This window comes from Cyrtonyx montezumae, unplaced genomic scaffold (genome assembly GCF_038088225.1).
Source record: "Cyrtonyx montezumae isolate F1298 unplaced genomic scaffold, pur_monq_1.0 scaffold_2, whole genome shotgun sequence".
NCBI lineage: Eukaryota > Metazoa > Chordata > Aves > Galliformes > Odontophoridae > Cyrtonyx > Cyrtonyx montezumae.
Genome location: NW_027071936.1, coordinates 47,604,079 through 47,631,819, shown reverse-complemented (window position 1 = coordinate 47,631,819; position 27,741 = coordinate 47,604,079). Strand labels below are relative to the sequence as shown.

Genomic DNA, 27,741 nt, shown 5'->3' with positions numbered 1-27,741 from the left:
AGTAATGAGAAGAAAGACCCTCATAAAAATGCAACTTTAACAGCATGACCTTCCCATCTGGGAGGGGAAATCAAGGAAAGCTGTATACATGCAGCCTTGAATCATGCTTCTTCATGGGTGACATGGAAGAACTGTCTCACCACTCCAGCAGACAGACTGACTGGAAAGCAGTGCTCTAACAGGGACCAAGAAGCCTTGGTGGAGAGCAAGTTGGATGTGGTCAAATGCCTCCACAGCTGTATTAGAAGGAGCAATTATCCACCTTGGCACTCATAAGACCACGCCTAGAGGATTGTATCTGGTTTGGAAGTGAAGCATCAATAAACTGGAGTAAGCTCAGTAGAGTTAATCGGGCTGGGGCGTGTGCCCTGTGAGAGGCCGAGAGAGGCTGCTTTCCTACAGTTTGGATCCTACCTGCAAAACAAGGTAAGCTCTACTCAAGAGAGATTAAAAGGTTTTACTTGTTCTTGGTGTTTCACAGTGGTAATTCAGGAGATGCAAACTCCCAAGGTGGTAAAACACTTGGAAAGCTGTTGGATAACTATGGGCAATAAAGGCGCAGTTTCTCCCTCCAAGGAGGAAAAAAGGGAGAGGCTGTATGCAACAGCAACGAAAAAGAAATAAATTGCAGGAGAAAGGAAATTAAATTGGGGTCACAAGGAGCAGGGTTATCTCTACCACCAAAATCCCAGGATTACTGAAGGGGAAGAGTGATAGATAGTGCCATCATCTGAAGCATTTAAAAACTGACTCATATGGCCTTAGCAATTCTACAGTGACTTTAGATAGGTATTTCTCTTCCATCCATAAGTAGGAGATCCACAGAAAGGGGGAATAAAAAAAGAGGTTTATGTTATAGGCTGCATTAAAAAAATCCATTTCTGAAAAGCTTTAAGTTATTACCACATATACGCAATGAAGCCTTGAAAGCTCCTAAATCAAGAAAGTCAGTATTTTTCTTTTACTTTTTTTTTTTTTTATAAGATGGTAACAAACAATTGAAGCAAATGCTACAGTTTTGTACAACTAAACTTAAAAAAATCTGTATGGGCTCAAATTATTCTGAAGCTAATGTTCACAACAATTCCTATTAAATCTGAACTGCATCATGCAGTGTAATGGCTGGAGAAGTAATTTCAGAAAGCTTCAGGAGGGAAAAGCTATATAAATGTAAGGGATGCAGGTTATAAAGTATTAACGTGACGCTAAATGGCTGCATATCATATTTGCAATGGGCAGTTTACAATCTGTTCATCCTGATGGATTTAGCACAAGGGAGTCTGAAGCCCTAGCTCTGCAATTTCTGTCTCTGCCCAGTAATTTATGGTTAGATTATACTCACAAATAACGTGTTAGAGCCGAATGAGTTTGGGACCCTGCTCAGCCCAAACAGCTCCATTATGCTCAGAGGAGCAGTAATAAATGGAAAGTAAGGAAAAGTTCCAGGAGATAATGAGCTTGAATACTAATGACCTAAGCTAATCCAAAAAATAGAAATGCAATTTTTCAAAAGGTACAAAACCCATTTGGCATCTTAATGGCTTATAAAATAAAACAGTAATAATGATTTAGTGGATTTAAGCCAAATGTACAAATTTTCCACATTTTTCTTCTTTATCCTCTACAATGTTGTGGAATTGATGAATTTCTTTCTACTTTGCTGCAAAAATTAAAATGTACTGCAGAACTCTCTCCTTCTGTATTTCATTGGCCATCCTCCTCAACAGTAAGAAATTATCTTTCTTAGGCATCTCAGTCACCTAGAGATTTTAAAAAAGCTGCAAACTGTGCTCATTTCATGAAAACATAGGTTGATTTCTATCCTTTATCAGTATTTTATTCTATGGAGATCATAAATTTCTTCCCAGTTGGAACAATAAATCATTCCATGGATTATCTCAGAGCCTTACGATTAAGAGTAAATCCTGAATGAATAGAAAATAGATGGGAAATCTATAATTTCCTACTGAAGTTGATTCTAAAGCAAAATGTGTTCATCATTCATATTCAGAAGTAGTTCCGTTAGATAAAATGAAGCGTCTCAATTAAACCGCACAGCTGGCATTATCCAGAAAATGTAAAGTAAACAGTAAATAAATAAGTAAACAGAGTTCCCAAATTGGAAATGGGGATGTTGCTTTCTGTGGTATAATATGTTTTTTCTTTCATGCAATAGGAGTTGTATTTCATATGGTACCACCTGAAATGAAAGAAAACATTAATATCAGAAATAAGAGGTGAGAAAGCAGTATGTTCTAATTTGCTTAAATGTCAAAGCAGTGCACTTCACAATTCTACATTTCTTTCAACATTTACAGTAATTAATTTATAGAATCATAGAATGGCCTATGTTGAAAAGGATCTCAAAGATTATCTAGTTTCAACCCCTCTGCCATGGGCAGGGTCACCAACCATTAGAGCAGGCTGCCCAGAGCCACATCCAGCCTTGCCTTGAATGCTTCCAGGGATGGGGCATCCACAACCTCTCTGGGCAACCTGTTCCAGCATGTCACCATCCTCTGAGTGAAAAACATCCTCCTAGTATCTAACCTAAATCTCCCTTGTCTTAGTTTAAAAACATTCCCCCTATCACTACCAACCCATGTAAACAGAATTTTCCTCTTATTGTAAAAGGGAAAGAAAGGGAGAAGGGGGGAAATTCTAACTAAGCAGTTAATTATATAGAAGATATACACCAGATTGCAGTGAAGGAGCTACAAAAGACACTGTCAATAGAATGGTGGCTTAAGTAACTGGTCCATGGATGGAGGAACGCTAGAGATAACCATAGGCCCTAATTTTTCAGGGAAGCTTGGCTGTATGGGACTGTCTAAAGCATCCAGTGTGCAGAGACAAGCTGCATGGGAGAGCACTGGCCACACATCCAGCTCAGTGAGCCAGCAAGATATCCTTAAAGTGTATCAAACTGGGCTTCTGCTGACTCCATAGAGGTAATTCTGGAGCTTTTTTAAAGGTAGGTGGTGATCGATCTCCTTGAAATAACTGAGCAAGCTCCACTCTCATCTCCTCTCCTGGCAGCCAGATGAGTTGGGAAGAGTTCAGCGTAATACCTGCCTCCATTCCATAGTCTCTTACTCAGTGTCAGGTCCAAGACATCTCTTTGTGAACTAATTCACCTGCTGCAGAGTGTTCAGAAATTAAGCAACCCTTACTAAGTGCAGCTCAGCCAAATAATTAAATTATCCTAATGGAAATTTGCAGACCTGTGCCCAATTTCATTTCATGTAGTTTACTTGTTTATTGCAGGACAAACTAGGAAATAAAGAAATAGGAACAGCTTTTTTTACAGATGAAAAACGCTCTTCAGTAATCATCAGTGAGTCTTTTGAAAGCTGGACTGCAGTTCCTGAAGAAGTCAAATGCAATGAGGAGATTAGACGTGAAAATGCCCAGATCCAAATCAAGCTCTGCTTTAGTTTTCAGGGAACTATAAAGTGCTTGGGAAAAAATTGCAGTATTTCTTTAGTTCTTATTCCCACGGAGTGAAAAAGCAAATGCAGCTTGTCACCCATTCTGGTAGTTCATGTAGCTGAGGGCTGAATAACAACATCTGCCTCTTTTTTTTCCTTTACACTGTGAGAACTAGGATAAGAAGTGTTTCTTTGGCTGTGAAATGATACTGAAGGGAGCAGCTGCTGAAGCAATCTAGCAAATGTGTAGGCAGGATACAATGCATCAAAAATTGATGCCAACTAATGGAACAGAGGTTTTAAACAGATTGTACGGCACCCGTTACAGTCCAGTTCTGCAAGCACACAGGACTGCTTCCCTTCAAAAACTTCAAATGTCTGTTTAGGAGAGAAACACATCCAAGTGTGCACTTTAAGCAGAGACCAATAATCATGCCAAGTATCCTGGAATTAGACTCAGCAGTCTGATTTTGTAAGCTCTTTCCTACTAAGAGGAGTTTTAATTTATATGAGTAATTGAGATTTGAATCTATTTCAAGAGCAAAAACAGTAAGAGAATTATCTTTTGTGATACTCAAATATTGAAAATAAATAAATATCGAATCAACTAAGTTCATGTAGTCCTCAAATGAATTCAAAATTGCATATGGGCATAGGTCTTTTTCGTTTTTATCTACAGAAATTCATGGAAGCATAAAAAAAAATAAAGAATTCCATGTTGCAATTATTGCCAACTGGAAAACCCAGATGTGGCTGAACTTCTCAGCATGAGCACATCCAATTGTATGATGACTCTAATCGCAGGACATATATTACTTCTGAGCACTCAATGCTTTTCCAAAAAAAGCACCAAAGGGATAACTAGAGTGATCCTATCAATCTGAAATCACACCTACTGTTCTTTACAGATACAATTTACAAGAGCCTAACTAATCTCACTCTTGCTTCTGAGCACACTTGCTCTGTGCTTCCTCTGCGAGGATGTTTTGAACAGTTTCACTGTTTCCCCTGCATTAGTATCTTCTGTTGTTTGCGTGACTCTCTCTCACAACAGGGGATTCTTTTAAATACAAAAATATTTATTGTATTTATTATTATTGTATTTAAAATTGTCATGATCACATAAGGAAAATCACGGAGTCATAGCTTGGATTGGACAGGGTGTTAAAAACTATCCAGTTCCAGACCCTTGCCATGGGTGGGGCTGCCACCCACTAGATCAGGCTGCCCAGGGCCCTGAAAAGCAAAACTAGTTTTAGTTGGTTCTTTCAGTCTGTGCTACTAAATTTCATAATGAAGATATGTGAATGCCTCTTTGGGAAGGCAGAAGGGACCTGGGCCCAAGCCCAGGTAATGTCCTAGATAGACCAGTGCTGAATTAGACATTAGTAAGGAATTAGACTGGACTCTTTACAACTGAATTTTTACATTGCTAGGGAAGGGAGATATCCTTAGGAAATGACAGCATTGATGCCAATCTGAATGTAGCTGGATAGGTATCAAATTGTGCCACGTGGGCAGTGACATGTCTGTGTGCTTTTGGACTGCAAGAGAGGAAAAGGACACATCAGCTTCTTTTATTTTCTGTAAAAGTGGTTTTCATCTTTTCAGCCATATATGTTCTTCCCCTGTGCATCCTCCCTGTCAGTTACCTTTCATCTACCTTATGTTCCAATTTTATAATTCATTTCACCTGAAGATAAGATTGTGCCTTAAATTATACATTCACTGGGAGACCAACTTGTCTTGCTCAACTACACAGCTACACTGTCACTCAGAAAGAAATACAGAGATGTGAAGCACTACGTATTCAAGGATCTGAAAGCTCTCTATAAAGTGAGATGAAAGTGCTGATAGAAAAGGGAAGCACACTTTTTGTTGGCAAATGCTGACGTGGAACTTTCATTAGCAGCCTTTGACACATCAACCACTTTTATCAAGAGAATTAATGGGAGGCAGGGCAGTAAGATTATTTCATCTTGTCCTTGGGGCATTGACTGTCAAAGAGACAGATGCAGTAAATAAAGTGCTCTTAGGGTAACAGTGACCAAATTGTGTGAACTCGATCTAAAGACAGCCTAGAGCATGACACTGGACCCTGTTAATAATAATAATAATAAACGTTCAAAACAGTTGGCTGAAAGACAGTTTTCTTTCTTCCTTTTTCCTCCCTTTTCTTCCTGTTTTTCCTGTTCTTTCTCTTTTTCTCCTTTCTTTCTCTCTCTGCTTTCCCTTTGTCCTCTCTCTGATTTCCTCTCTTCCTTATCTCCCTCCCACCCTCACCCCCTTCTTCTCTCCCTAAGATTTCCCTCCCTCCTTCCTTCCTTTTTCTTTTCCTTCCCTCATCAAATGGCAGCACTTCAAACGAGAACTGTCAGTTCAGTATCTGCCTCTAATTTCCCCAAATAAGGCAGAGCACTGTTCTGCCCTTAGTCAGCCGTGAAATCCTTTAATGCTCCTTTTGAGTCAGAGAATACAACACTGCTTCCCCTTAAAAAGGCAGAGGACAAAAATGCTGTGGTAGAAGGCTCAGGATACTTTTCATGCCACACACACGATTCTTGCTCTGTTCTGATCAGTGCAAGGCTGAAGTGTGTGTGTGGCATTTAAGAGGCTGGCTAGTCTTGTGGCAGTCTGCTTTGGGAAGGACAGATCACCACCAAGGGATGGATATGGACAGAGCTGGAGAAAAGTCACTCCTTGGGATGTGCTTGCTTCAGCCTCAAAGGACAAGTTATCCCTGGATAATGATGATTTCAGGGCTAACCAGCAACAAAACCACATCACTGACTGTTCTAATACCTTTAGATAGGCTGTTCACCGTATGTAGGTGTGTCTTGATGGGCACACTGAATTGACTCTTATTTGTTCACTTTAATTTCTTACTGCAATAGTTATTTTCCCTACACTGTTTTAGGGAACTGTTATTGAAAAAGGTGCATTCAGAAATGTTAGTTTCCTTATGGATTGTCGTGCTGAATTTTTTAATTAGAGGAAGCCTAGATTTAATATATCAATTCAGCCTTTCTTCTGATCTGCTCTCCTGGATCGCTTATTATCAATGTACCTTCTTGTTTCTGTCTTTTCATTTGTCACAGAAAAAAAATATTCATTGCTGACACTTCAGTTAAAAAAAAAAAAAAAAAAGCAACAGACCCAGATAAACATCTCATAGCATTTCAGAGCTGCTAAAAATAGTAGTTGATACCAGGAGGGTTCATTAAGATAAGAGTACAAGTTGATGCAAATAGGGCTTTGTAAGTAAAAAGCACAACACAATCTCTTTGTTTTAGCTGGGAACAAACATTTATTGTCACATTGCAATTAGTAAGTTGAGTCGCCAGAAGGGACTGAAAAAGAAATTAGATCTCCAGGGCTCGATTCTAGCATCCTGTCCCCTGAAAAGCCATGCCTCGTAATGAAAATGTTTGCCCTGAATAAAATGTTCATGCTTTCTAACCAAATAAACAGCAACCTTGAAGTCTACAGTCACTTCTTATGTCACCATTTGACAGCACTTAGGAAATATATCTACAACTGTCACACATAAGCAGAGGACTGTCTTACAGCACCTGAAACACTTCACTCATTTTTTTCCAGCACAGTTGCTAGTATGGTGGTTTAATGAAAGATGGCAGAAACAGAGAAGTATTCTTAACTTCAGCACTCAAATGTAATAATAATAGTTTTCTTGAAAATATACAGAGATATTCAAGTTAACTAGACTGAAAAGATTCTCTTATGTCAAAGGTGTATGGGTGCAGAAGCTGGTGAGAGTTTTATTTGCTGAATTTTTTACTTGTGTGCCTGTGTGTATGTGTGTGCATAGAGATACATACACTGCCCATTACTTCCTGTCCATTGGTTACCACCACACAGCCAGTCTTTGTTTTGTTGAGTGTTCAGAAACAAATCACCCTTATTTTACTTACTTTGATGTAGTACATTGTCATGAGGAATAGAGCATGTTGGGGACAAAGTTTAGCACAGCTAACAGAGAGATCTCCTCCTGTCTCCACAACATTTTAAATCATGTTTTACCCAGGAAGATTTAAAAGCAGTAAAATAGATGGATTAAAAAATGAATCTTATCAAACCTTCAATTCAAAACTCTCCAGGGTACTAAGATATAGGACACAACAAAAAGTCCTCTCATATTTCACACCTTAAAAATGACAAACATGGAATGCAATGTTGTTTGTTAAAAATAAGATTCATTTCTTTCTGAAGCCTTAACAAACAAAATGAGGACTACTTATTTCCTGCTCCTTACAGCTTCTGTTGCACTTACTGTGTAGCTGATCTTATTGCAGAAAAATCAGATAAACATTCTGTGCTGCAGTTGATATTTTCTAAGCAGATTCAACTTCCTGGAATCTAGAAAAAGCATCACTCAAAGAAAAGTTGTTTACTTGAAACCCACCTCAACAGCTGAAGTATTTTCAAATGTGTTCCTCTACTAAATGTGCAGCTCCAGAGAAGGTGCCTTGTCCAAACCAAGAGCTCACCCAACAGCCTGGGCTGCCAAAATTTACAAGTGTAAAACATAAGTGATTTAAAAGCTGATGTGCATACAGAGGAATGGATACACATTAGCTTTAGAGCTCACAGTTCTCAAGTCAGTAACTTGTCTCATTGATCTAAGGTAGGTGTTGTGGTAACTTTTACCTATAGGACTGAAGTCAGATCTGAAGAAGTGAAGGGCAGCTGTGAGCAATATCACCAGTGGAGCTCTGGCAGCAGAAAGCTGCCAGATAGAAAATCTCAGGTTAGAACCCTTCCTCACTAGAGACTTGACTCCAACTTCCTGTATTTGTCATTTGAAATCCATGTGTTTCAGGGAAGCAACTGAGATTGTGATAAAAAGGTGATGCTCTTTGATCAAGAAGCTTTTGATACACACTTCTTACCTCCACCCTACCCTTATTCTTGTCAAACAAACCAATCAGATTTTATCATGTTGATGACATATGTGAATGGCTTTGTCAATTCTGTGAATTTAATAATCTTATTATTTTTCAATCTATCTCAGCACTTACCTGTTTATGTGCAGCACTTTTAATGCAGCTAGCTCTTGCCTGTTGAGCAAACTAGCTTTTGGTAGAGTGCTAGAGACTTAATAAAGATGACCTTAGCTCTTATGAGAGAAGTAGGTCACAGCCTCCTTCCACATCCAAAGAAACCCAAAGTACTTCCAGCCAGCAAGCTTTCCTGCAAGCTGTAACTGCAGTGCTGTTAGCTACTAAGCTACCCACAAACGTAAACAGTACGTTTGTGGGTAGCTTATGAGTGGCATCTGACTTTTTGGATGAAGTGTTTCTTTGCAGGAAGTGAAGCAAGACTAGCAGAAAGTGCTTTTATTGTTTTTACCAAGTATTGAGCTTTGAGACTATTCCTGTGAGAAATGTTACTCAAAATCCCGTTGGAATGGAAGACAAGATGTAGATCTAATTCTTGTCTCTCCAGGTACATGTGAGTCCTTCTCCAGCCACATTCTTTAATAATCTTTCCATCCAGTGTCATGTAACATTAAAATATCATGTACTGAGCATTAATCCCACATACTGCATTCATTTCACTTTGCTGCCAGCAGTCCTTCCGAAGGAAGGCTGTTATGACCATGGTGCAGCACAGCTCTGAAACAAGCTTATTTGGTGTTTCTCAAGACACCTAATCTTTTTCTTTCAATGACAGGCTCAGAGATCAAAGAGATTACTTCAATCAAAAATATCCTGAATCTCACATACTAATCAGAACGTCTATGAAGTTGTTACATTCCTCATTTCTATTCTACAATACAGAATATGTAAGATAATAAAAGCAAAACAGGTACTAGCAGATCAGTCTGAATGGTCCTCCACCCCCAGGAACACAGGCATTAAATTTGCATAGGAACAGACCATAACATTTTGTTTCCTGCTTCTAAAAGATGAACTTTTGTTAACCCCACAGAAAGTCTAATGCTGAAGTGGTTGGGAGGGGCCCCTGCAGAAAGGAAGAAGGGCCCTAGAGAAAAGCTGATGGAAGCCATGAGAAAGGTCATGACATCCAAGTGGCAAACAGATGAACTCAAGTGATCTGAGGGATCTCTCACCTGTGCTGTAGAATGATACAATCATTTGAGTTGGAAGGTACTCTTACATGCCATCTAGTACAGTTCCTATGCAATGAACAGGGATGTGTATAGCTAGAACAGGTTGTTCAGAGCCCCATCCAGCCTGACCTTGAATATCTCCAAGGATGGGACATCCACCACCTCTCTGACTTTCCAAATCATGTTATCTTTCTCTGTCTCTTGTTAGCTTCATTTTAGAACAGTGATAATGTCAACTTTCCATCTTTATAAGTTCTCATAAGGTCTATGGATGGGAACCACTTAAAAATTGCCTGCATTTTTGTGATAATATGCTGCCCCATAACACAGCTGGTCTCTCTCAGAAGCAGAAAAATAAATCTAGCTCAATTATTATTTGCCAGCATCGCTGTTGCAAATTGCTTCTTTAGCTCTGCTATCAGTGCAGAACTTTGCTGCTTATGATTCCACGTGAAGCACAAGAAACAAAATATACATCATCTTTTTTAATATGTAGAAAAGATAGCATAGCATGACATGGTCTTTCATTTTTGAAAAAACACCATCCAATTTAAATACATGTAAAGAACTTCTTATGCTTTTAACCTAAAAAAAGTCACCATGAAGAGTAATACAAATTTATGTAAATAGACATAACCCCATTTATAAAATCTGTGTTAGTCTATTTGTATTACTTATTTGAGTAATCTGTTTCTAGGCACAACAAGTATTTTCAGGAAGAGGTATCTCTTTACTGCACCTTTTTTTGTTTTCACAACTTTTCCAATAATCTTGACTTCCTGAAACACTTACTAGAATACAATGACCAGAGAAAGTTACAAATGGTATTCTAGTTTTGGTTCCAAGCTGAAGCCAACTTCTTGTCTGGTGTAACTGGTGTAACAATGAATTTTCTGAATTTTATCACTTAACTATTTATTTAAAATACATGATTATTTCCAGAGATTATTTGAAAACTGTTTCTTTTGCCCTTGTCAGAAACAAATGTCAGCAAATTGCTGAAGTCTAGGATTCACTGTTCTGCACCAGAAAAATAGCATCAGAATTAGCACTGTCACCTTCAGGGACACATAGCATTTAAAAGGCTAACAGATTAGCCTTTTCCTTAACAGAAGGAAACTTGATTTTGTTTTCTTGCCATCTAGCTCCCACAGAACACATTTTCCTGTTTGTCATTTCATATATTTGGCTAGAAGAAGTAGGAACTTACTTTGAGCAGATGATGCCACATATGGAGTACTGTGTCCAGTTCTGGGCTGCCCAGTTCAAGGATAGGGAATTTCTAGAGAGAGTGGAGGTCCTCAGAGATTATTAGGGGTCTTGAGCATCTCCCTTATGAGGAAAGGCTGAGTCTGGGACTTTTCAGTGTGGAGAAAAAAAGGCTGAGGAGAGATCCTGTCAATGCTTGTACAGGGCAGGAATCAAAGTGGATGGAGCCAGGCTCATTTCAGTGGTTCCCAGTGGCAGGACAAGGGGTAATGGGCACAAAGTGGAACACAGAAAGTTCCACACAAACACGAAAAAGAACTTCTGGCTGTCCAGAGAGGTTGTGGAATGTTATTCTCTGGAGATATTCAAAATTCACCTGAACATTTTCCTGTGCAACTTACTGTAGGAAGCCTGCTTTAGCAGGGGCTGGACTAGGTGATACCCAGAGGTCCCTTCCAGCCTCTCTGATTCTGTGATTCTGTGAGTCTGTGTTTGCTTGATACTAATTCTAAAAATATGAAGCAAACAGAAAAACTTGAGCATTGTAAGGTACTTACATACCTTCAACAGTTGATGTACTCGGATGACAATGTTCTTGTTCAGGAATTACAGGCAGTATCTTCGTGGCCTGTGCAGTAAGTGGAATCAATTGTTTGTTGGTCTTCACTGTTAAAAGTTAAAATATTTTTAATCCACATTGTTAAACAGCAAATATATCTGCAGAATGTTTGAATATGCAAATTTGAAAATCATTGAGAACTATCTAAATACAAGACAGAGGTGCATAACCAATTTTTCAATAGGATTTCAGTGCCTAGAGATACAGATAAATCTCTGGAATTCCTGCAGGCATAAGCATGTTTGGGTATTTCACATCTGCATGCTAGTTAGACTACAACACCTTGATCCTAAATCTTTATGGAAAGCAGCTCACAGGTAGGCAATTAAATTGCTGGTGAAAAGTTTACTAGTAGTGAAAATACATGCAAATTTGGGTTTAACTAGAAGTCTCCCAAAATACAAAAGCCTACTGATGGCCAGTTGAGCAGAAACAACTGAAATTTAGAGTGTAAACTTTTCAATTCATTTTCATGTAAGGACAGTCCAGATTGTCACTCAGGAACATCTGATGTGGCCTCAGATACTTGCTGTATGCACAGGAAGAGTATCCAGGTGTCATATAGTGGTTAACAGAGATGACAGCATAGACCTCAGAAACAGAGTGAGGCATGGTGATACCTTTAGGACACTGACAACACAGATGCTGATATGGTACCTTACTGGAGTACAGATAAAGACAGACTGAAATAGTATTGCCAGGCTAATGAAGTCAGAGTTATTGATGCAATCACGCATTTTTCAAAGAGCTACAGTAGAGCCCCAAATACTTTTAACTTCAGACCCACCCAATCTCTGAACATTCATAACTCCTGTAAACTTACAAATGAGGTTCTGCTGTGTTTATAACAAGAGGATGTACTGTACCATTTACATTTAGCTACATCCCTTCTCCACTAACTGTATCAACTAAGCATCTCTCCTTTACAAACACAATTAAAAAGTGGAGTTTGGATCTTGGTAATTAAGAAACTTGGTAATTAAGAAATTATGAAAAACAAAATGAAACTAGGGCAGATTTTTAAAATGGACCTTATTTCACCTTCAGGCTGAACCCTGAAAGATGGGAATGGAGGCTGATATTCCCTTCAGAGCCTATGTGTAACACTGCTCTGCATGCATGCAAACTGAACAGAGAAAGAAAAGACCATTCATTTAAAAGCACCCTAATGAAAGCGCACAGGAGCTATAAAAGCTTGATAAGATAAACTTTTCCCTCTTGATTTTATTTTCCTTTCTGAAACAGCAAAAGACCAAAAGTGGTAATTAAGCTTCACACTTTTTCTCTGGAAATGTTACAAATGTTTGAAACACGTAAATCTGTGTTAAGTATTGAATATCATGATAATCTTTGCTTTTCCCAGCATTATTCCTCTAAGTCACAGTACCAAAGACAACAGCTATGTCAGGAACTAACTGGGAAAGATCAGAATCAAATATGGGATGCTTCACTTGGCCAAGATTAAACAAACCTCTCCTGTCTTTGTTTTGCATCTAATTAATGCTGTAGGCATTAATGTGAGATGTGAGGCCAAAATACTGATGCTGGTCTTCGCTAACAGTGAGCTCAGGAAACCACAAAGTAGCCAAAGTGCTGGGCACATTTGCTGATGCTGGGCTACATTCATTTTCACCAGAGAAAATTTATAACTCTAAGATTCCAGATAAGTAGCACAGATACAAATGCATCTTGTAATTCACAGGCTAATGAATTAAATCTCAATTAAAAAGTTACTGCTTCAATAAATATAGTCTTTGGAACACTCAGTACCACGACTGGGATAAGTTCAAAATCTGCTTCAGCAAATGCAGTATGTACATGAATTCATCTGACACGGCTGAAAGCCAGGAGCATCGTAATATAATCAGAAGAAAACATACATTGGAATTAACTTAGCATTACTGTGAGCAAACTCAGGGAGTGAGTCAGGGAATCCTGCATTTGTATACCAAAATGTAATGAGCCAAACTTAGACTTTGTGAGCCAATGGAGTATTGCTGAAAATGAGAAGAGAAGTAATAGACAATTTCAGCAAATTTAGAAGCCAATATGTCTGAGCTAAGATTGTTCACAAAGTCTGTAGCATGCGAATCTGATGATATTAGCAATATGGTTCCCTTTCTGTACAGTATTCTTCTAGAACAGAAGTGGGAACAGGATTTTTTGCAGCAGACCTTATGCTGCTTTCAAAATAGGACAAAACTGTATGTGATTTTTAATGCTAGAAAAATGATATCTGGAATTTACAGTGGTAAACTTCTAGTATGAACTCAAACTGCAGCTTATAACCCACATACTTACACTAATGAAACTTCCAGTATCAGTCTGCTAGACAGATTCACTCATAACTATTAAAACTCTTATTTAAGAAATCTGTATTTTTTGTGCAACTATTTTCTTTTTTCTTCTTCTATTTCTTCTCCTTTTTCTCTTTTTATTTTTTAAAGAGTGTAGTATATAGTTCACTGTACTACTCCCAGTAGGTACTTATGTGCCATGCCCCCAGGCTTAAATTCTTTTTAGGATACAGCTGTATGAGAACAGTGATATTTAATCAGTTGCTAGTAGTGGAAAGGGTATTTAAGTGGTTTAGGGAAAATGGGTTAAGGAAAAGGTATGAGAGCAGCATAAGTACAGCTACCTTCCATTTTGCTGGAACAGAGGTGATTTAAGCAGTGAGCCACACATGACAATCTAGCAGTTTCTGAGTGGGGAATACTACCTAGCACTCGTAATTGCTATTATTAATTTATTAAGCTGTTCCAAAACCTTTTCTACTGCCTCTTCAATTTGAAAAAAGAAAGTCTTGAAATAAAAACCTCTGATGTGGGAATCTCCCTAAGATTCTCAGTTATGAATACAAAGCAAGAAATTGATTTTTTGTCTATACTTTGAACTATTACTATCATGTCCTACTCAATATGAAAATGTTCCATGTCTGGAAATATAGGTCAGCCATTTAAAGAACATAGACTTCTGGCACTGAACAAAAAGCATTCTGTACTCTTGCAGCAGAATAGAGGGAAACTGCACTGTCAATTCAAACCATACAAGGGGTTGTTTTACATAAATATAATGACAAATCCAAATTCTAGATATCATGTACTCTGTATGCTCTCTCTCACATACTTTTTTTTTTAGCTTAACAGAATAGACATGATAGAATCTATGTTCATGACCAGAACACACTAAAGCTCCCCTATCATCACTGTATGTGCCTACTTTAAAGTACCATGATTTTCTTAAGCCAGAAAGTTATCATTTCAGTCCCACCATAGATAATATACTGCAGGTTTTTCCTTCTTTCCTCTGGCCACTGGGCTAGATGGTAAAGACTCGTACATAGTGGCAATAACAGTTTCAAAACAGATATGTGCTGTAAATTATCTATGTATAGTAACACTGTGATACTAAGCAACTAATTTACTGAGCCTTCTTAAGAAACTGTTCTCTAAGTATGAGTTTTCTCCTTAGTCTTTTTTGTGATTTGAGGAGTACCTATACATCTTTTCATCCGTGTGAGATACCTTCCCACTCTCTTGTAATGTAGATTTGTTTATTTTCATTACAGTGCTTTCAGGATGGTTGTAGTGTCTTCAGTGGATCTCTGTTATGTTTCCAAATTTCAAGCTATTTACGATAAATAAAATATTATCAAGAGCTGTCAAATAAGTAATCTACCACAATTTATAACCCATGATCACAGTTGCAAATCCTAAACATAGTAGCTGGAAAGAAGTAAGCACTTTTCATATGGTTCTGATTCTGCTTTAAATTATATAAGTATAAATTGGGAAAATGACTGGATTCATTAGAATCATGGTGAGTGAAATCAAAGAATATCAGATTAGAATAGGGCCCATTATCGCACTCCATACAACTAAGCACCTTTCTGAGTTAAATGGACAGATTGAAGCGGGAGGAACATGGAAGTAAGAACAACAGACCAATATGGAATTTCTGTTCTCCTTAGTACAATAAAACTAGGTTTGAATTTCCATAAAATTTCATCATCAAAAATGCCTTTTGATATTGAGCACTAAATATGACATTGTGCTAATAAAACAGGTACGGTATTAGTGAAACTACTAAAGACAAAAGATGTCAGAGAGATAATCCCTTTCCTGGGGGATGAAAATAATGAGCTCATAAATATATCTTAGAGGTAGCTTGTGTGCTAAAACTGGGAAGTATAAATTGTACTCCCAGGAGAGTTCAGACTGACAGGGAGCTATTCACACTTTTCTAGGTAAAACTGAAATGCCATGAGTTACAGTGTTGCAGAGAGAAATTATTGAGTTTTCTCTAATTCATGAAATTGACAAGACAAACAGCAAGGTATCCAAACCTAGACATATTTAAAACCATTTATTTCATTTGTTGGCTCTGTAGCTGTTCTTGTTTTGAATTCATTCAAAGCTATTATTCTTCGTGTTCACATTAATCATTAAAAAGACAGAGCTCCTTTTGTGGAACCAGAATCGATGGAAGTTATTGAAGCAATGACTTTTCCAGCAGTATCAGTAACACTCAGAGCTGTATTTGATAATTTACCCTCACACAGAGAATTATTATTAAATTCTAATTTCTACAATTAAAACTTTAGTTTATCCATCTCCTTAATTTACCTGTGCTAAACACATTATACTCTCAGAAGACTATACTTTAATACTGATCTGAAACTATTAAATTTTACTTTGTTGGAATTTTTCTCTAGCACTAGCCTTCTAAGTGCCAGCATAGCCATTCTCTGAGTCTGCTTTGTCTTCCCATCATTTAATAGCAAATTTTGTCAAGTCCTAAATACATAGAGGCATACATGTATGTGTCCCTGCATCTGTGTACACTTTTCATGCACAAAGTACTCAGCTGCAAGACGTTAAATGTGGCACACATCATGACTAAAAATTAAGTGGAAGTATTAAAAACAACGAAAACTACAAAGGTGGACAGTCCTTAATGTAAAACTTTTGGAAGACTTGACAGAAGCATTCCCACATAATATATGACTTTGCGCAGACTCCTTGTGAGAATTGTTTATTTCTGGTATAAGTATGCTTCCATAACATAAGACAGATCAAATTTTTGTAGGATCAAGGTAACTGTGAAACAAAACAGAGGCATCCCTTGACAGGAAAGACTCAGAAAGCATTTCTTGAACTCTTCATGCTTCAAGCTGTGTTAGCTTTTAATTTCACTTTTATATTACTTACCAGGAAATAGATGAATATTAGTAGAAGAAATGGTTCTTATTGCACGTCTGGAACTACTTTTCCTTTGAATAGTAGAAACTGCTGCTCCTCTGCGCTTACAATCTGTTTTAAACAAAATGAGATATCCTTACCTATAAAATTATATACAGCAGTCATTAGAGGGAAGGGTGGGTAAATCCCCTATACTTAAACTGAACAAGCTCTGTAAGACTGAGAGAACAATAGAGTTGAATAGGGTTTGAAAATAAGAAAATAACAATAGAGTTAAATAGGGTTGAACACCTCTGCCTATCCTTAGCACCCAGTTAATGAAACTGCTCAGTCTTACATTGGTCTGCTGCTCTTAATAGCACTGATCTGTAATAACAGCAGTTCAAGTCTCAGCATCCAACAACAGACTTGCCCCAACATTCTTGTTTTAAGAATGCTAAAAAAGAAAAATAGTCTTTAAGAAATTCATAAAATCAGCACTATTTAGGTCATGGTATTTTGTGAACACCCAAATGAAATCTAATACGCTGAAGTCCTAAGTCTTTGTTAAAATTGTTAACACTAAAGGAAGCTCTGAAACTGGCTTTAAGGCAAGACTGGAAGAATAACGGTGAAAGAACTAATTTCTAATTTAGCTCCTTTGTCATGGATCAATTGTAACCTCCTTCACTTTTATTTGGGTATTTTATTTGATGTACTTTTGGAAATAGCTTCATTAATGTTTCAAAGAGTCTCAGAGTCTGCCTAGCAGAATATCTTGGAATATCTCAAGAGGAAATGAATAATTCCATATTCCTTTGCCAGATTTCAGTAGTACTCAGAAATTAAGAGAAAAACTACTAACTGAGCTATGACTGTAAAATTCATAGCAGCTGTTTTACACAGTAATATTCTGACAGATTCTTCAGGCACCACTGAAAAAAGCAGAATGTAGTCTTTTAATTAAAAGTGGCACAATATATACATATTAGGAATAAAATTTTTAAATCTAATTTTTATGCACTTGTCTTTTTGCCAGTAAGATACTGATGTTTTACATGATGTTATAAATTGTAAATTTAACTAATAAAACACTATTCCTTTACTAAAAGGAAATGTTTTCTAGAAGCAAATCAGAAATCTGAAGCCCACAAAGGGCATCTTTCCCTTCCTGTTTGAGTCTACAACAATTCCAAAAAACCTCCATTTAATAGAAAACCAATGTTTAAGAGTAAAGGTAGTAAATCATTAATCATTGCTACTAACAGCTCTGTGTTAAAAATGAGATGTTATGACTCAAAGCATAGAAAATCACACTCATGAAATTTGTGGTAGCTTTCACAATGCAAATAAAAGTCCTTTAAACCACAGAATTTAATAGCCCACTTATAAAGACCTCTTTTACAGCTCGTGGAATTTTTGTATACATTAAATAGCATTTGTTCTTTGGTTCTAGCAATAAATAAAAGGTCATGTATTTTAACCATGATACTCTAATAGGGTTTGTTTTGTCATTTTGAGGGGTCATCAAAGATTTGTCAATTTAATGCATCATTTCACTGTTTAATTAAAAATATATGCATAAATATTAATGTATGTAAAAACAAAAAATCACAGAAACATCCTGATCATGGAAACATCTTGTGTGTAGGCACTCTTCTGCCTTCTGTTCAGCTATGATTAAAGCAAAATTACTATCCCTCTTCCATTACAAATCTTCCTGTGGATATAGTTAGGATGATAACAGGAATGCATGTAGCTTATCATTTTTTTATTACCCTTGTGACCAAGGTCTCCATTCTGCAGCTCCCAACTACAAGGAGAATGGACATCTGTCTGTTAATGGGAACTAAATGCTCGTTCTCAAGAAGCTTTCTACCCATTCAGGGCTGACACAAATAGGAATGGCTGTGAAAAGCATCTGAAAGCTATTATATTAGGTAAGAGGTTAAGTAACACTTTCACACTGATGAAAGGGAGTGTGCTCCCTGTACCACATACTTCTAACTTCTGATAAAAAATAAAGACCAGCAACTGACAAGAGGTCAATTTTCTGCATAGATTTTGCACAGAGGACTTCATCTTGGTTGTTCGAAAGTCTCATGCTTAGAGTACTCCTACACTTTCATTTTTGCTTACTCCAGGGCATATTGCTAGAAGAAATACTGTGAATCCTGATTTCAGACTCTGTCCCAAGTGAATTACACAGGAAGAGCCTGATTTGGTTGATGAAAGTAATATGTAGAAATATGTTTTTTAGTTTCAAAAGTCAGAACAAGTTATTCCACAGCAAAGTTTGTTTTTTAAACACTTTGAGTAGGAAGGGGTATTTAAATCTCTTTATATTGGTCACTAGCATTTCTCCTTCACTTAGATCAAAGCTCAACTGTAATCATTTCCTTTACTGAAACAAGTCTGCAACCAGAAGTTCTTTAGACAAAACAAACAACAAAAAAACAACACACCAGACTTCATTTAGCAGCAGCAAGCTTGGATTTGTATCCACAATTCAAAGATGAATGGGATCAATCATCTGGGTATTCCAGAATTTTCTACCTCATTACAATTAAAATGCTGTTGTCTGAAACACGTTAATAATCAACAGCTTTGTTATTATAGATTTTTCATAATGTATATCTTTAAATTCATGTAGATGAACTTCTTGTTACTTACAGTTTTGGCCATTTTCTTGAACTATTTTGTAGATGACGACTGAAACAGTCAAGACAGTAACAACTGGAATCATACTGAGCCAAATGATCTTCGTCATACACATTGGATCTGTCCAAAAACGTAGAAGAGATTAAATGAAGCTGAAAGTCAGTGACAGAAAAAATAATAAAAATAATAATAATAATTAAAAAAACAATAATCTGTCTTGGTGGGGTTTTGGACAATGCTTATCTCCACAGATCAAAACTTAAAACAAAAGAGAAAGTTGTGCCTTTCTCTTTCAGCCTTATTTGCTGTTTGAAATAAAGCTTCCTATCTAGTATTTAGTTCCGTTTTCATCTGTACCTATCTCTTTGTGTTTGAAAAAGTTTCATGTAGTTAAGTGAATTAAAATGTTTCCTATAGATATAAAATTTTACATGCAGCTCAGCCAGTAAGAAAGTGCTTCAAAGATCAGTGTTTATATTTAATGTAAAACAAGGGAAATATATATATCCTCTCTTTGTTCGCTTTTTAATGGAACACAAAAGTCATGTTCAGCTGTACTGGCACTCTCAACTTCACGGTCCATCTTCATATACCAAAGAAGGAAAAATATTATATACAGAAACCTTATTTTCAGAAAGTAAGAAAATATCTCCCAAGCAAACCCCATGGGGAATTCATTTAACAAAAGCTACTCTGGGAGAGAATTGGTGGGAGACTCAGCATGAGCAGGAGGAAGGCTGCTCTTTCGGACTATGGCTGCTGCAGAAATTCACCCACATTCCTGTGGAATCAGTTCAGTACCTTGTGCGAGCCAGAACTGTGTGCCACAAAGGGCATGGGGAACTTTCCTCCCAAGTTCTCCAAAAGACCTTTGAAACCTCTTTGGCAGCTGCATGTTAATGCATACCTTGACATTGTCTAATAAAATATTTTAAAAGGTGAAACAATTTGACTATGACTCATATAAAATCAAATTATTGGCTACAGCCAAACCACTGTTTCCCCTCTCTTGACTTAGAATGTTATATTTGTACCTATATTAACTTACTGAATGTCTTCTCCCCTGAGAAGTCAAGAGGTAACTACCAATAAGGCTTTCAAATAAGCACAGTTCATCCCTCCTAATTCATAACTAAAAAATACGTTTTATAGAAGTCATTTAAGCCTTCTTTCAGAGAGGGTACTGTACTCCATCTTGTATGGACTTGTAATGGCTTGCATGCCAATATTGCCCAGTTAAAGCTCTGTGTACCTCTCTAGTTTTGTTTTGAAGTAAGCAAAATAGTTGTCAATTCTTATTACTAATTTGAAATTACTATTATGGAATGGTGGTGAGCTTATAGCTTTGAAGTTAGCAGCCAAGTTAAAAACTACACTCCTCTTACATGTAGGCCTATTTATATTTAAAAAATATATACTACCCTCTCTTTACTAGGATTTTACCTGGAAATATTTTACACTGGTTTATGCAACTCAGAAACACATTTTTTTTCTAGCAATGGCATAGCATAAAAAGCATTTGCCTCACAAAACTAAATGAATGAAATAATTTACCAATTCCCTGATGAACAGTGTAACGTACACGGACTGAGAGGCCTGACTATGGTCAGGCAAACTCCTGCAGCGCAAATTGAAACTTAAATAGCTGTCAGGCTGTCCCCTGAGAAAACTAAACCTAGCTCAACTGAATATTTCTCTTTTAAGTAATGCTAAAGTAGAATGTTGCTGCACAACATTATGAAAAGTCAAACTTGTCTCCTGGCTGTTCTGCCTTCAAAGTTAACTGAAATTGTTTAATTTACCTCCTAAACAGCAGAGTTATGCCATTGTGGGGGAGAGAAAAGGAAAAAATTAATCCTAGCTTTTTTCAAACGTGCATTCTGTGTCTGTCATCATTAAGTGGAGGAAAAAAAAAAAGGGAAAATTTACAGACACTTATTTTTCTGTCTTGCTTCTAGGAAAAAAGAAAAAAACATAGTAAAACATGCCAGCTGAGTACTGAAGATGGTCTTTTACTAAGGGATGATCAAAATTGCATTGTTTTGTTGTGAAATAGTTTCTAAAGGTTGCTAAAAGCAGATATCTACTGCAGATTTTTTGCAAGATGCAGATTGTTTCTGAGTTTCCCCTCCAAATCTCCTTTGTAACTTACATTCCACATAAGACTTCAGTTGCAGTGAAATATTCATACAGTCATTTTGGTCGTTGATCATAGCCATGAGACAAGAATGATTTAGGTATTCTTCAGCTGCATTTCTTCCTCTGACTATAGAGTTATTGATGTGGATTTCCAGTATGTAGTAGGTACTATGCTCTACTTCTTCATTTGCATGAAGCATGGTGAAATTAAAATGTTTATAAAAAGAAATAGCATCTTCTGTGTTTATTTCAGATGAGTCATCTGCTCTAGGAACTACAAATTTAAAAAAGCACAAACTGTTAAATAACAGTACACAATGAGAGACAACTGTCTGAGCAATAAAATAATTTCTCTGGCTTATTTAAGAACATAAATAGTGCATTTTTACATTACTGACTATAATAAAGTGGACAAAAGGATATAATGTAAAATCATCCTGAACAGTTGGAGTACTGATTATCTCTACAAAATACATTTCCCCAGCAAATTATTGCCTTTTTTATATATCTTACAACCACCTTCAAATCTTTTCATTTTTTGTTGCTTTGTCATTTGTTGTCAAAGCTAACAAATCCAAAAACTGAACTATGAAAGAAAAGAAACAATAAAAGCTGTACAACGATAGACATCTGCAGTGTACATCCAGCCCATGTGCTATCAGTTGCAGAAAGTCTTTGTTTCATTTCAAACCACAAGCTGTGAGACTTGCAGAACGTTAACAACAAATACAGATAAATGAGACATTGTCAGAAGTGTTATACATGTATAAATGAGAACAGAGTTTGTACACATTTTTTCTTGTTTTGGTATTTTCCACAGGTGGAAAGACAGCTCTGTTTTTCAGTGAGGAAATGATGCAGTTTGAAGAGAACTGCTTTTCTCACATTCAGGTCTTGGCCTTTTGCTGACAATGTTAGGAAAGCAAAATTCAGAAGCTTCTCCTCCTCCAAATGTTTTCAGATACACCGCAAGTGCATAAGGCACAGAAGGAACATGCTGCTACTTCTGTGAACAACTGTGAATATTACTAAACTCTTCATATTACTGGGCCGGTCCTCATTCAGCGCTGTCTTCTATTAAACAAGTAATGCCACTAAACTTTTATGGATATCATAGATTATAAGCACAAAAATGGTCGTTTAGCTCTCTTAATTTTTGCATAGCTGCCATCTAATTAGTTACCATCTTTGATTTAGTTCTTCAGATACTTGTTTGAACTTTTTATCATATAATATCAGCCATCAGCAAGAAGAGTTTCACAATGACCCTTAAAATTAAATCCTTTGAGAAAACTCATCAGAGATTATAAAACAAATAAATATTTTATGATATCTAGCATTTTAAAAAGGATCAAAAAGGATCAAAATGCACTCATAAAACCCATCTGGCAGAGGTCAAATTTGCAACAGAAATATTCCAGATGGTTTCTGGACAAGGCAATCTCACAGCATTCTCCTTGCAGGCCTTAAGATAATGAATACTACACCCCACATAAGATCCTCAAAGAAAAGAAATAAGCATTTTGCTACCCGTGGTCCACTCAGAGCCAAGAATTACTGCCACTACAAATCTGATATAAAGCCTGTGTTTTGCAGTAATGTAAAGAAATCTACTAAGAAAAAAAAAAGTATCTGCAGGATTTTCAAAGACCAATAGAGAACAAACATCATATTATCAATTTCATCAACTACCAAACCAAGACATGTATTTTTATGCTGTAATTAACCACTTCCAAATAAAGTACTTTGCTTTTTCTACTTACATTTTGTATTTATTGATCTTGATTGCCGATTAACATTTATGTCTCTGCTGGATTCAGACTCTGAGTACTCAGTCTTTGACAGTTGTTCCCTACTAGATGACAGGCAAATACATGGAATATTTTGGAAATTTGAATGGTTTACAATGGTCTTCAGTAAGACAACTGGATTTTCTCTTTTGTGTTGCAGCAATCTTTTGCAAGAATTATTAAAAGTACAAAGTGGAAAGGTGGTGCTATTTAATGAACAGGTATCCATGCATGATACAACTACAGTGTTAGCTGAAAAACAAAGAGTACTGTATTAGCAAAACCATCTCTTAGGGTACATGGATAAGTGTGAGCATTTATGTATCAGGTAAAATATCCTTTAACCATCATACATTGAAATGCACTTCTTGAGGGTTATGACAGAATACTGAATGCATCATCAAGCAAGAGGAAGCAAGCAGAGAATATTCTCCCAACCTACACATTGGATTTTATTGCTGAGTTACACAGAATATCTTCTAATACCCAGTTGCATTTGTGGTGGTCTCTAGCATCGTTCCTGCTTCAAAGTTGTTCAAATTACATTCTGTTTGAAGAGAAAATGAAACCCACTTGTATTTTAAACAGGAAATATAACCCTGCAACCATGCAGTTGCAACTGAACAGAGTGATCACACTGTAAAATATCTGTGAAAATGAAAACTTTCTCTCCAATAACACTGAAACCCTAAATTGAAACTCCACAGAAATACTGCTGAATCCTCCAGCCACACCTTTCCTGCTCTTTTCTATTCAATCATGAAACTTAATGCACAGTGTTTTTGTTAGTTGAATTTCAGTACCAAATTACTGCAGCTGGAGCATATTAATGCAACTAACAAATAACAAAACAAAAACTCCACAGTGTTAATTATTAATGCATGTTATTTTGACTGTCTTCTACATTAAAGCAGGGCTTTATTGTATGAACTGTGTATTTCTACTTGAGTTAGCCTTGAACTATTTTTTTTTCAATATGAAAGAAATTGAAGATTAAAAATCTTCTGGGACTCCGATATGAAATATGTATTTATGAACACAAATAATCCCTCCCATGAGTTCATGTGATGCTAACCCATAGTATTGCAGCTAAGCTTCCAATTCTGGTAGTACCTTTGCATCTCTGTGATGTGGAAATTCTGCATCTAACACTCATTATGAGTAATTGGAGTGATATGTTCATAAATCCTTATGTATAGACAGGAAAACAGCCTTTGATTGCTCCAGCACTCAGCTGCGATCTGACAGTTTCAACAGCCATCTGTGCTCACATCAGAGCTGACTGGCCTCAGAAACAGATCAGTGAAGGATTTCAGTCAGGAAGCAGAAATAAAATCCAAAATTTAGTGCCAAAGTCAGTTACCTTCACTTTGCTAACATTACATGAGAAAGTTATAAACTTGCATAATATACTGAAATGTAAAATAAATCATATATGTGGGTAAAAAAATATAGGATTTTATCTTTCCATTAGGAAAGACACAAGATTTTCCTCAAAATGCTTTTGATCTGACCATCACATACCAGAGTGGAGCAGGCTCTTGAGACCCAATTTTTCCAGCTGGAGGAGGTGGTTTGGGCAGCCATCCTCCAGTCAGATGAGCCAGCATCAGATGGAAAATGTATACTCTACTTTCCTGGCAAGGCATGCATGCTTGTGGGGAACTGGTCAAAGACTACTGCCACAGCTTTCAAGGTCAGCTAATGACAGTTCCCAAGTTTACCAAGTTTGTACAAAACCTTGGGAGTGCTGACTGTGTTCAGGGGTCTGTGCAGAGCACCATGAACTCCATTTTGCATTTTGTGCTCCACGTGATCAAACAGGCTCAAGAGCTGCCTAATGTTGGCCAGTTTACAGAGTGTAAAGGCAATGCTAAATTACTGGAAAAGTTTGAATGCTGTCCTGTTAGGGAGGGTGCTTACCATCCTCTTATAAGATCTTTACTGAGAAAGATCTGTAACCCATATATTTAGTATTAAGAACTTATCTGGCTATTAAATCCTTTACTAAGCCTCTATTTAGTTTTTTGTTTTGCTTTCTACTGAAAATCCAATTCCATTCAAATGCAATTATTCATAGGGAATATCTGAATTTGTAAAAAAAAACTTATTTCCCTTTAAGAAAATAATAAATATTGCATTTTGGATAAGCTTAACTGTTTTTGTTTTTTTTTTTTCTCTTTTGATCTATGATACTCAGTTTCAAAACAATTCAGCTGAATACAAAATTGCATTTTTATCACTTTCATGCAGAAATGGAAGCAAACATATAGCATGTCAGAGATGGCAGAGGCTTATAGTACAATATGAGGGATACACAATGATGGATTTATAGGGGACACAGTCCATCAAATAGCCAGACCCAGAGGACAATACCAGAATTGAGGGCATCAGGCTCCAAAACAACATCTTGTTCTAAACCAAGGTAGATTAAAGCTTCAGAGACTTACAACCAAATAAGTATGATGCTTTACCAATTTAAAGGAAACATTTTTCAGTTTTGAAGATGCTGATCTGTTTTCTTTTGATAAGTTTTTAATGATTTGGGTTAGATTTCCTGCCAAAAATGTCTCTTTAATGTGCAATCTCTATTTTTATTCCCATTCTGGACTCAAATTAAATGCTAGAACTTCCCCTAGGGTAAAACAAAAATTCAAGTTTCACTTTGCTTATATTCACTTATATTAAAAACACATTATATTCCCTTATAATAAAAACCTGAAGTACCTGCAGCATTAATGTGATCTTAGTCAAGTCAAGAACAAGGTCTCAAACACTCATTTAGGAGCTGATCATAGAAGGTACATTGACTGCTTTCCACTTGTCAGAGAAGATTTCCAGTAACAAATTTTTGTGGGGAAGTAATGTCTGCAGCCTCCTGTGGTAGCCAGCAATTTTAAACACCTATGGGAAAGTAATTCTGCACATTTTAAGCTTGCTACACACTTTGAATAAAAAACAGTTCCCAGGATGTTTTCAGTGAATCAGCAACCAAATTCATTAGAATTATCATTTTTAATTTTTCAGCATATTTATTTTCTCACATGATTCAGACATTGTTGCAGTCTTTTATTTAGTCGTATAGTTTTTAGAACATCCAAAATATGACTATGATTCTAGTCTTCCAAATATAATTGTGGAGCATTCTGATCATCTTATTTTATATATAAAGTGATTAAGACCATACATAAATTTCAGAATTTCAGTGGTCATATTATTGCAGCATGCAGCAACTCCAAGAAGAACAATCTAGCACAATTACAATGCAAAAATGCAATTACTCCTGAATTTTTGACAGTAGTGTCAATGTTGTCTTCTGGTAATATTCATGGCATTGTTTATTTGTGTTGTCTGTACTTTGATCACTTCTGTGTGGAGGTGAAACATTCATTATTTCAACATCTTAAACTGAATGGTTGTTTTCATGTTTGAAACTTATGACAGCTTACCAAGTTTGTTGGTTTATTATCTATAAAAATCTATAAATTATATTCCAGCCACTGTCACAGCAGCTGGTTTTTGTGAATGAAAACAAAAATGTAAACATAAGTAAATGAATCTTGGTATATTTTGGTATTAATTTGCTTGCAGAAAATTACTTCTTAAAGAAATTTCTTCATAAATAATTTAGTAATGTCTAGAACACACCATTTGTCAAGAGGATTCTTTTTATTATAAGATTTATCTTAAACAAAAGCTTACTTAGGAACAGCTGTGACAAAGCTATTTTAATATTAATTTATTTATGAATTTTAAGAAAGCACTGAATGCATTACTTATACATTTTGTATTCATCTTAAATACACTATTGAGCTTAGGGTCACCAATATGTATTGGGGATTTCTGTTCAAAGATTTGCTTCACTGAGTTATAATATCAATTCCGCTCTACTTTTTAACATGGTACCTCTGCATATCTCCTTCATAGGTTATGTCTCATACTAGGTAGTAACCATATGGAGATTTGAAGGCATTTGTGCAGAGGGATTTAAAAAATCTTATTTTTTGTAGATGTTGATGGCTGCTACTCAACATACACCTTTTAACAACTAACTTAAAGAGAAAGCAAGTAAGAAATACAATTACATGAATATAGTTACAAAAAATCTTTGCAATGTACATAAACTAATGGCAAACTCATTTAAAATTATTACATATAATTAGCTCTTGATTAAAAATCTAAAGAAAACAATCCATATATATGTGTTACAAAGTTCATACGAGTATAGCATCGTAACTATCACTTTCAGGAAAGCACATGCCAACTATCCAACTGCAGTTAGACTTTAGAACAAGCAAGGGGTCTTATAAAAGCTGATCACTCACCTTCATGGACTTTGAAAAACTCAGGTAAACATAAAATAAACATGGTGAGTACTCCTAGTGCTAATCTGAAGAGTTCTGATTTTCTCAAAATCAAGCACATGCCACTGAAGCACTCCCATCTAGCACAGTGGTGGCAACTTCCTTCCTGGTTTAGCTTTCAACTTGGTGTGGTCTTTATGCAAAACGTCTATCCATTTCCTTTTTCTAATATGACTTTTTTCAGTTTACTCCTTGTTAAAGTTGTAGAGAGAGAGAAGTTTTGTTCTTACACTGGCATGTCTGAGAATGAT

The 27,741-nt window shown here is 36.4% G+C and overlaps 1 protein-coding gene across 2 annotated transcripts; it reads right to left on the bottom strand.

Moving 5' to 3' along the window:
• Positions 1-386: 386 nt before the first annotated feature.
• On the bottom strand, positions 387-27,588 carry TMEM156 (transmembrane protein 156). 2 transcript variants are annotated; one of them, XM_065735686.1, is made up of 7 exons: positions 27,452-27,564; positions 23,100-23,378; positions 21,350-21,610; positions 19,210-19,317; positions 16,567-16,668; positions 11,296-11,400; positions 387-2,200 (listed from the first exon to the last, which is right to left on the bottom strand). In XM_065735686.1, the coding sequence occupies exons 1-7, from the start codon at positions 27,549-27,551 to the stop codon at positions 2,187-2,189; spliced, it is 969 nt and encodes a 322-aa protein (XP_065591758.1). In that variant the 5' UTR covers positions 27,552-27,564; the 3' UTR covers positions 387-2,186. The 2 variants fall into 2 exon arrangements, with proteins under 2 accessions (XP_065591758.1, XP_065591759.1); XM_065735687.1 differs by lacking the exon at positions 387-2,200 and adding an exon at positions 10,662-10,807 and having other exon boundaries at positions 27,452-27,588.
• Between the last annotated feature and the right edge of the window lie 153 nt (positions 27,589-27,741).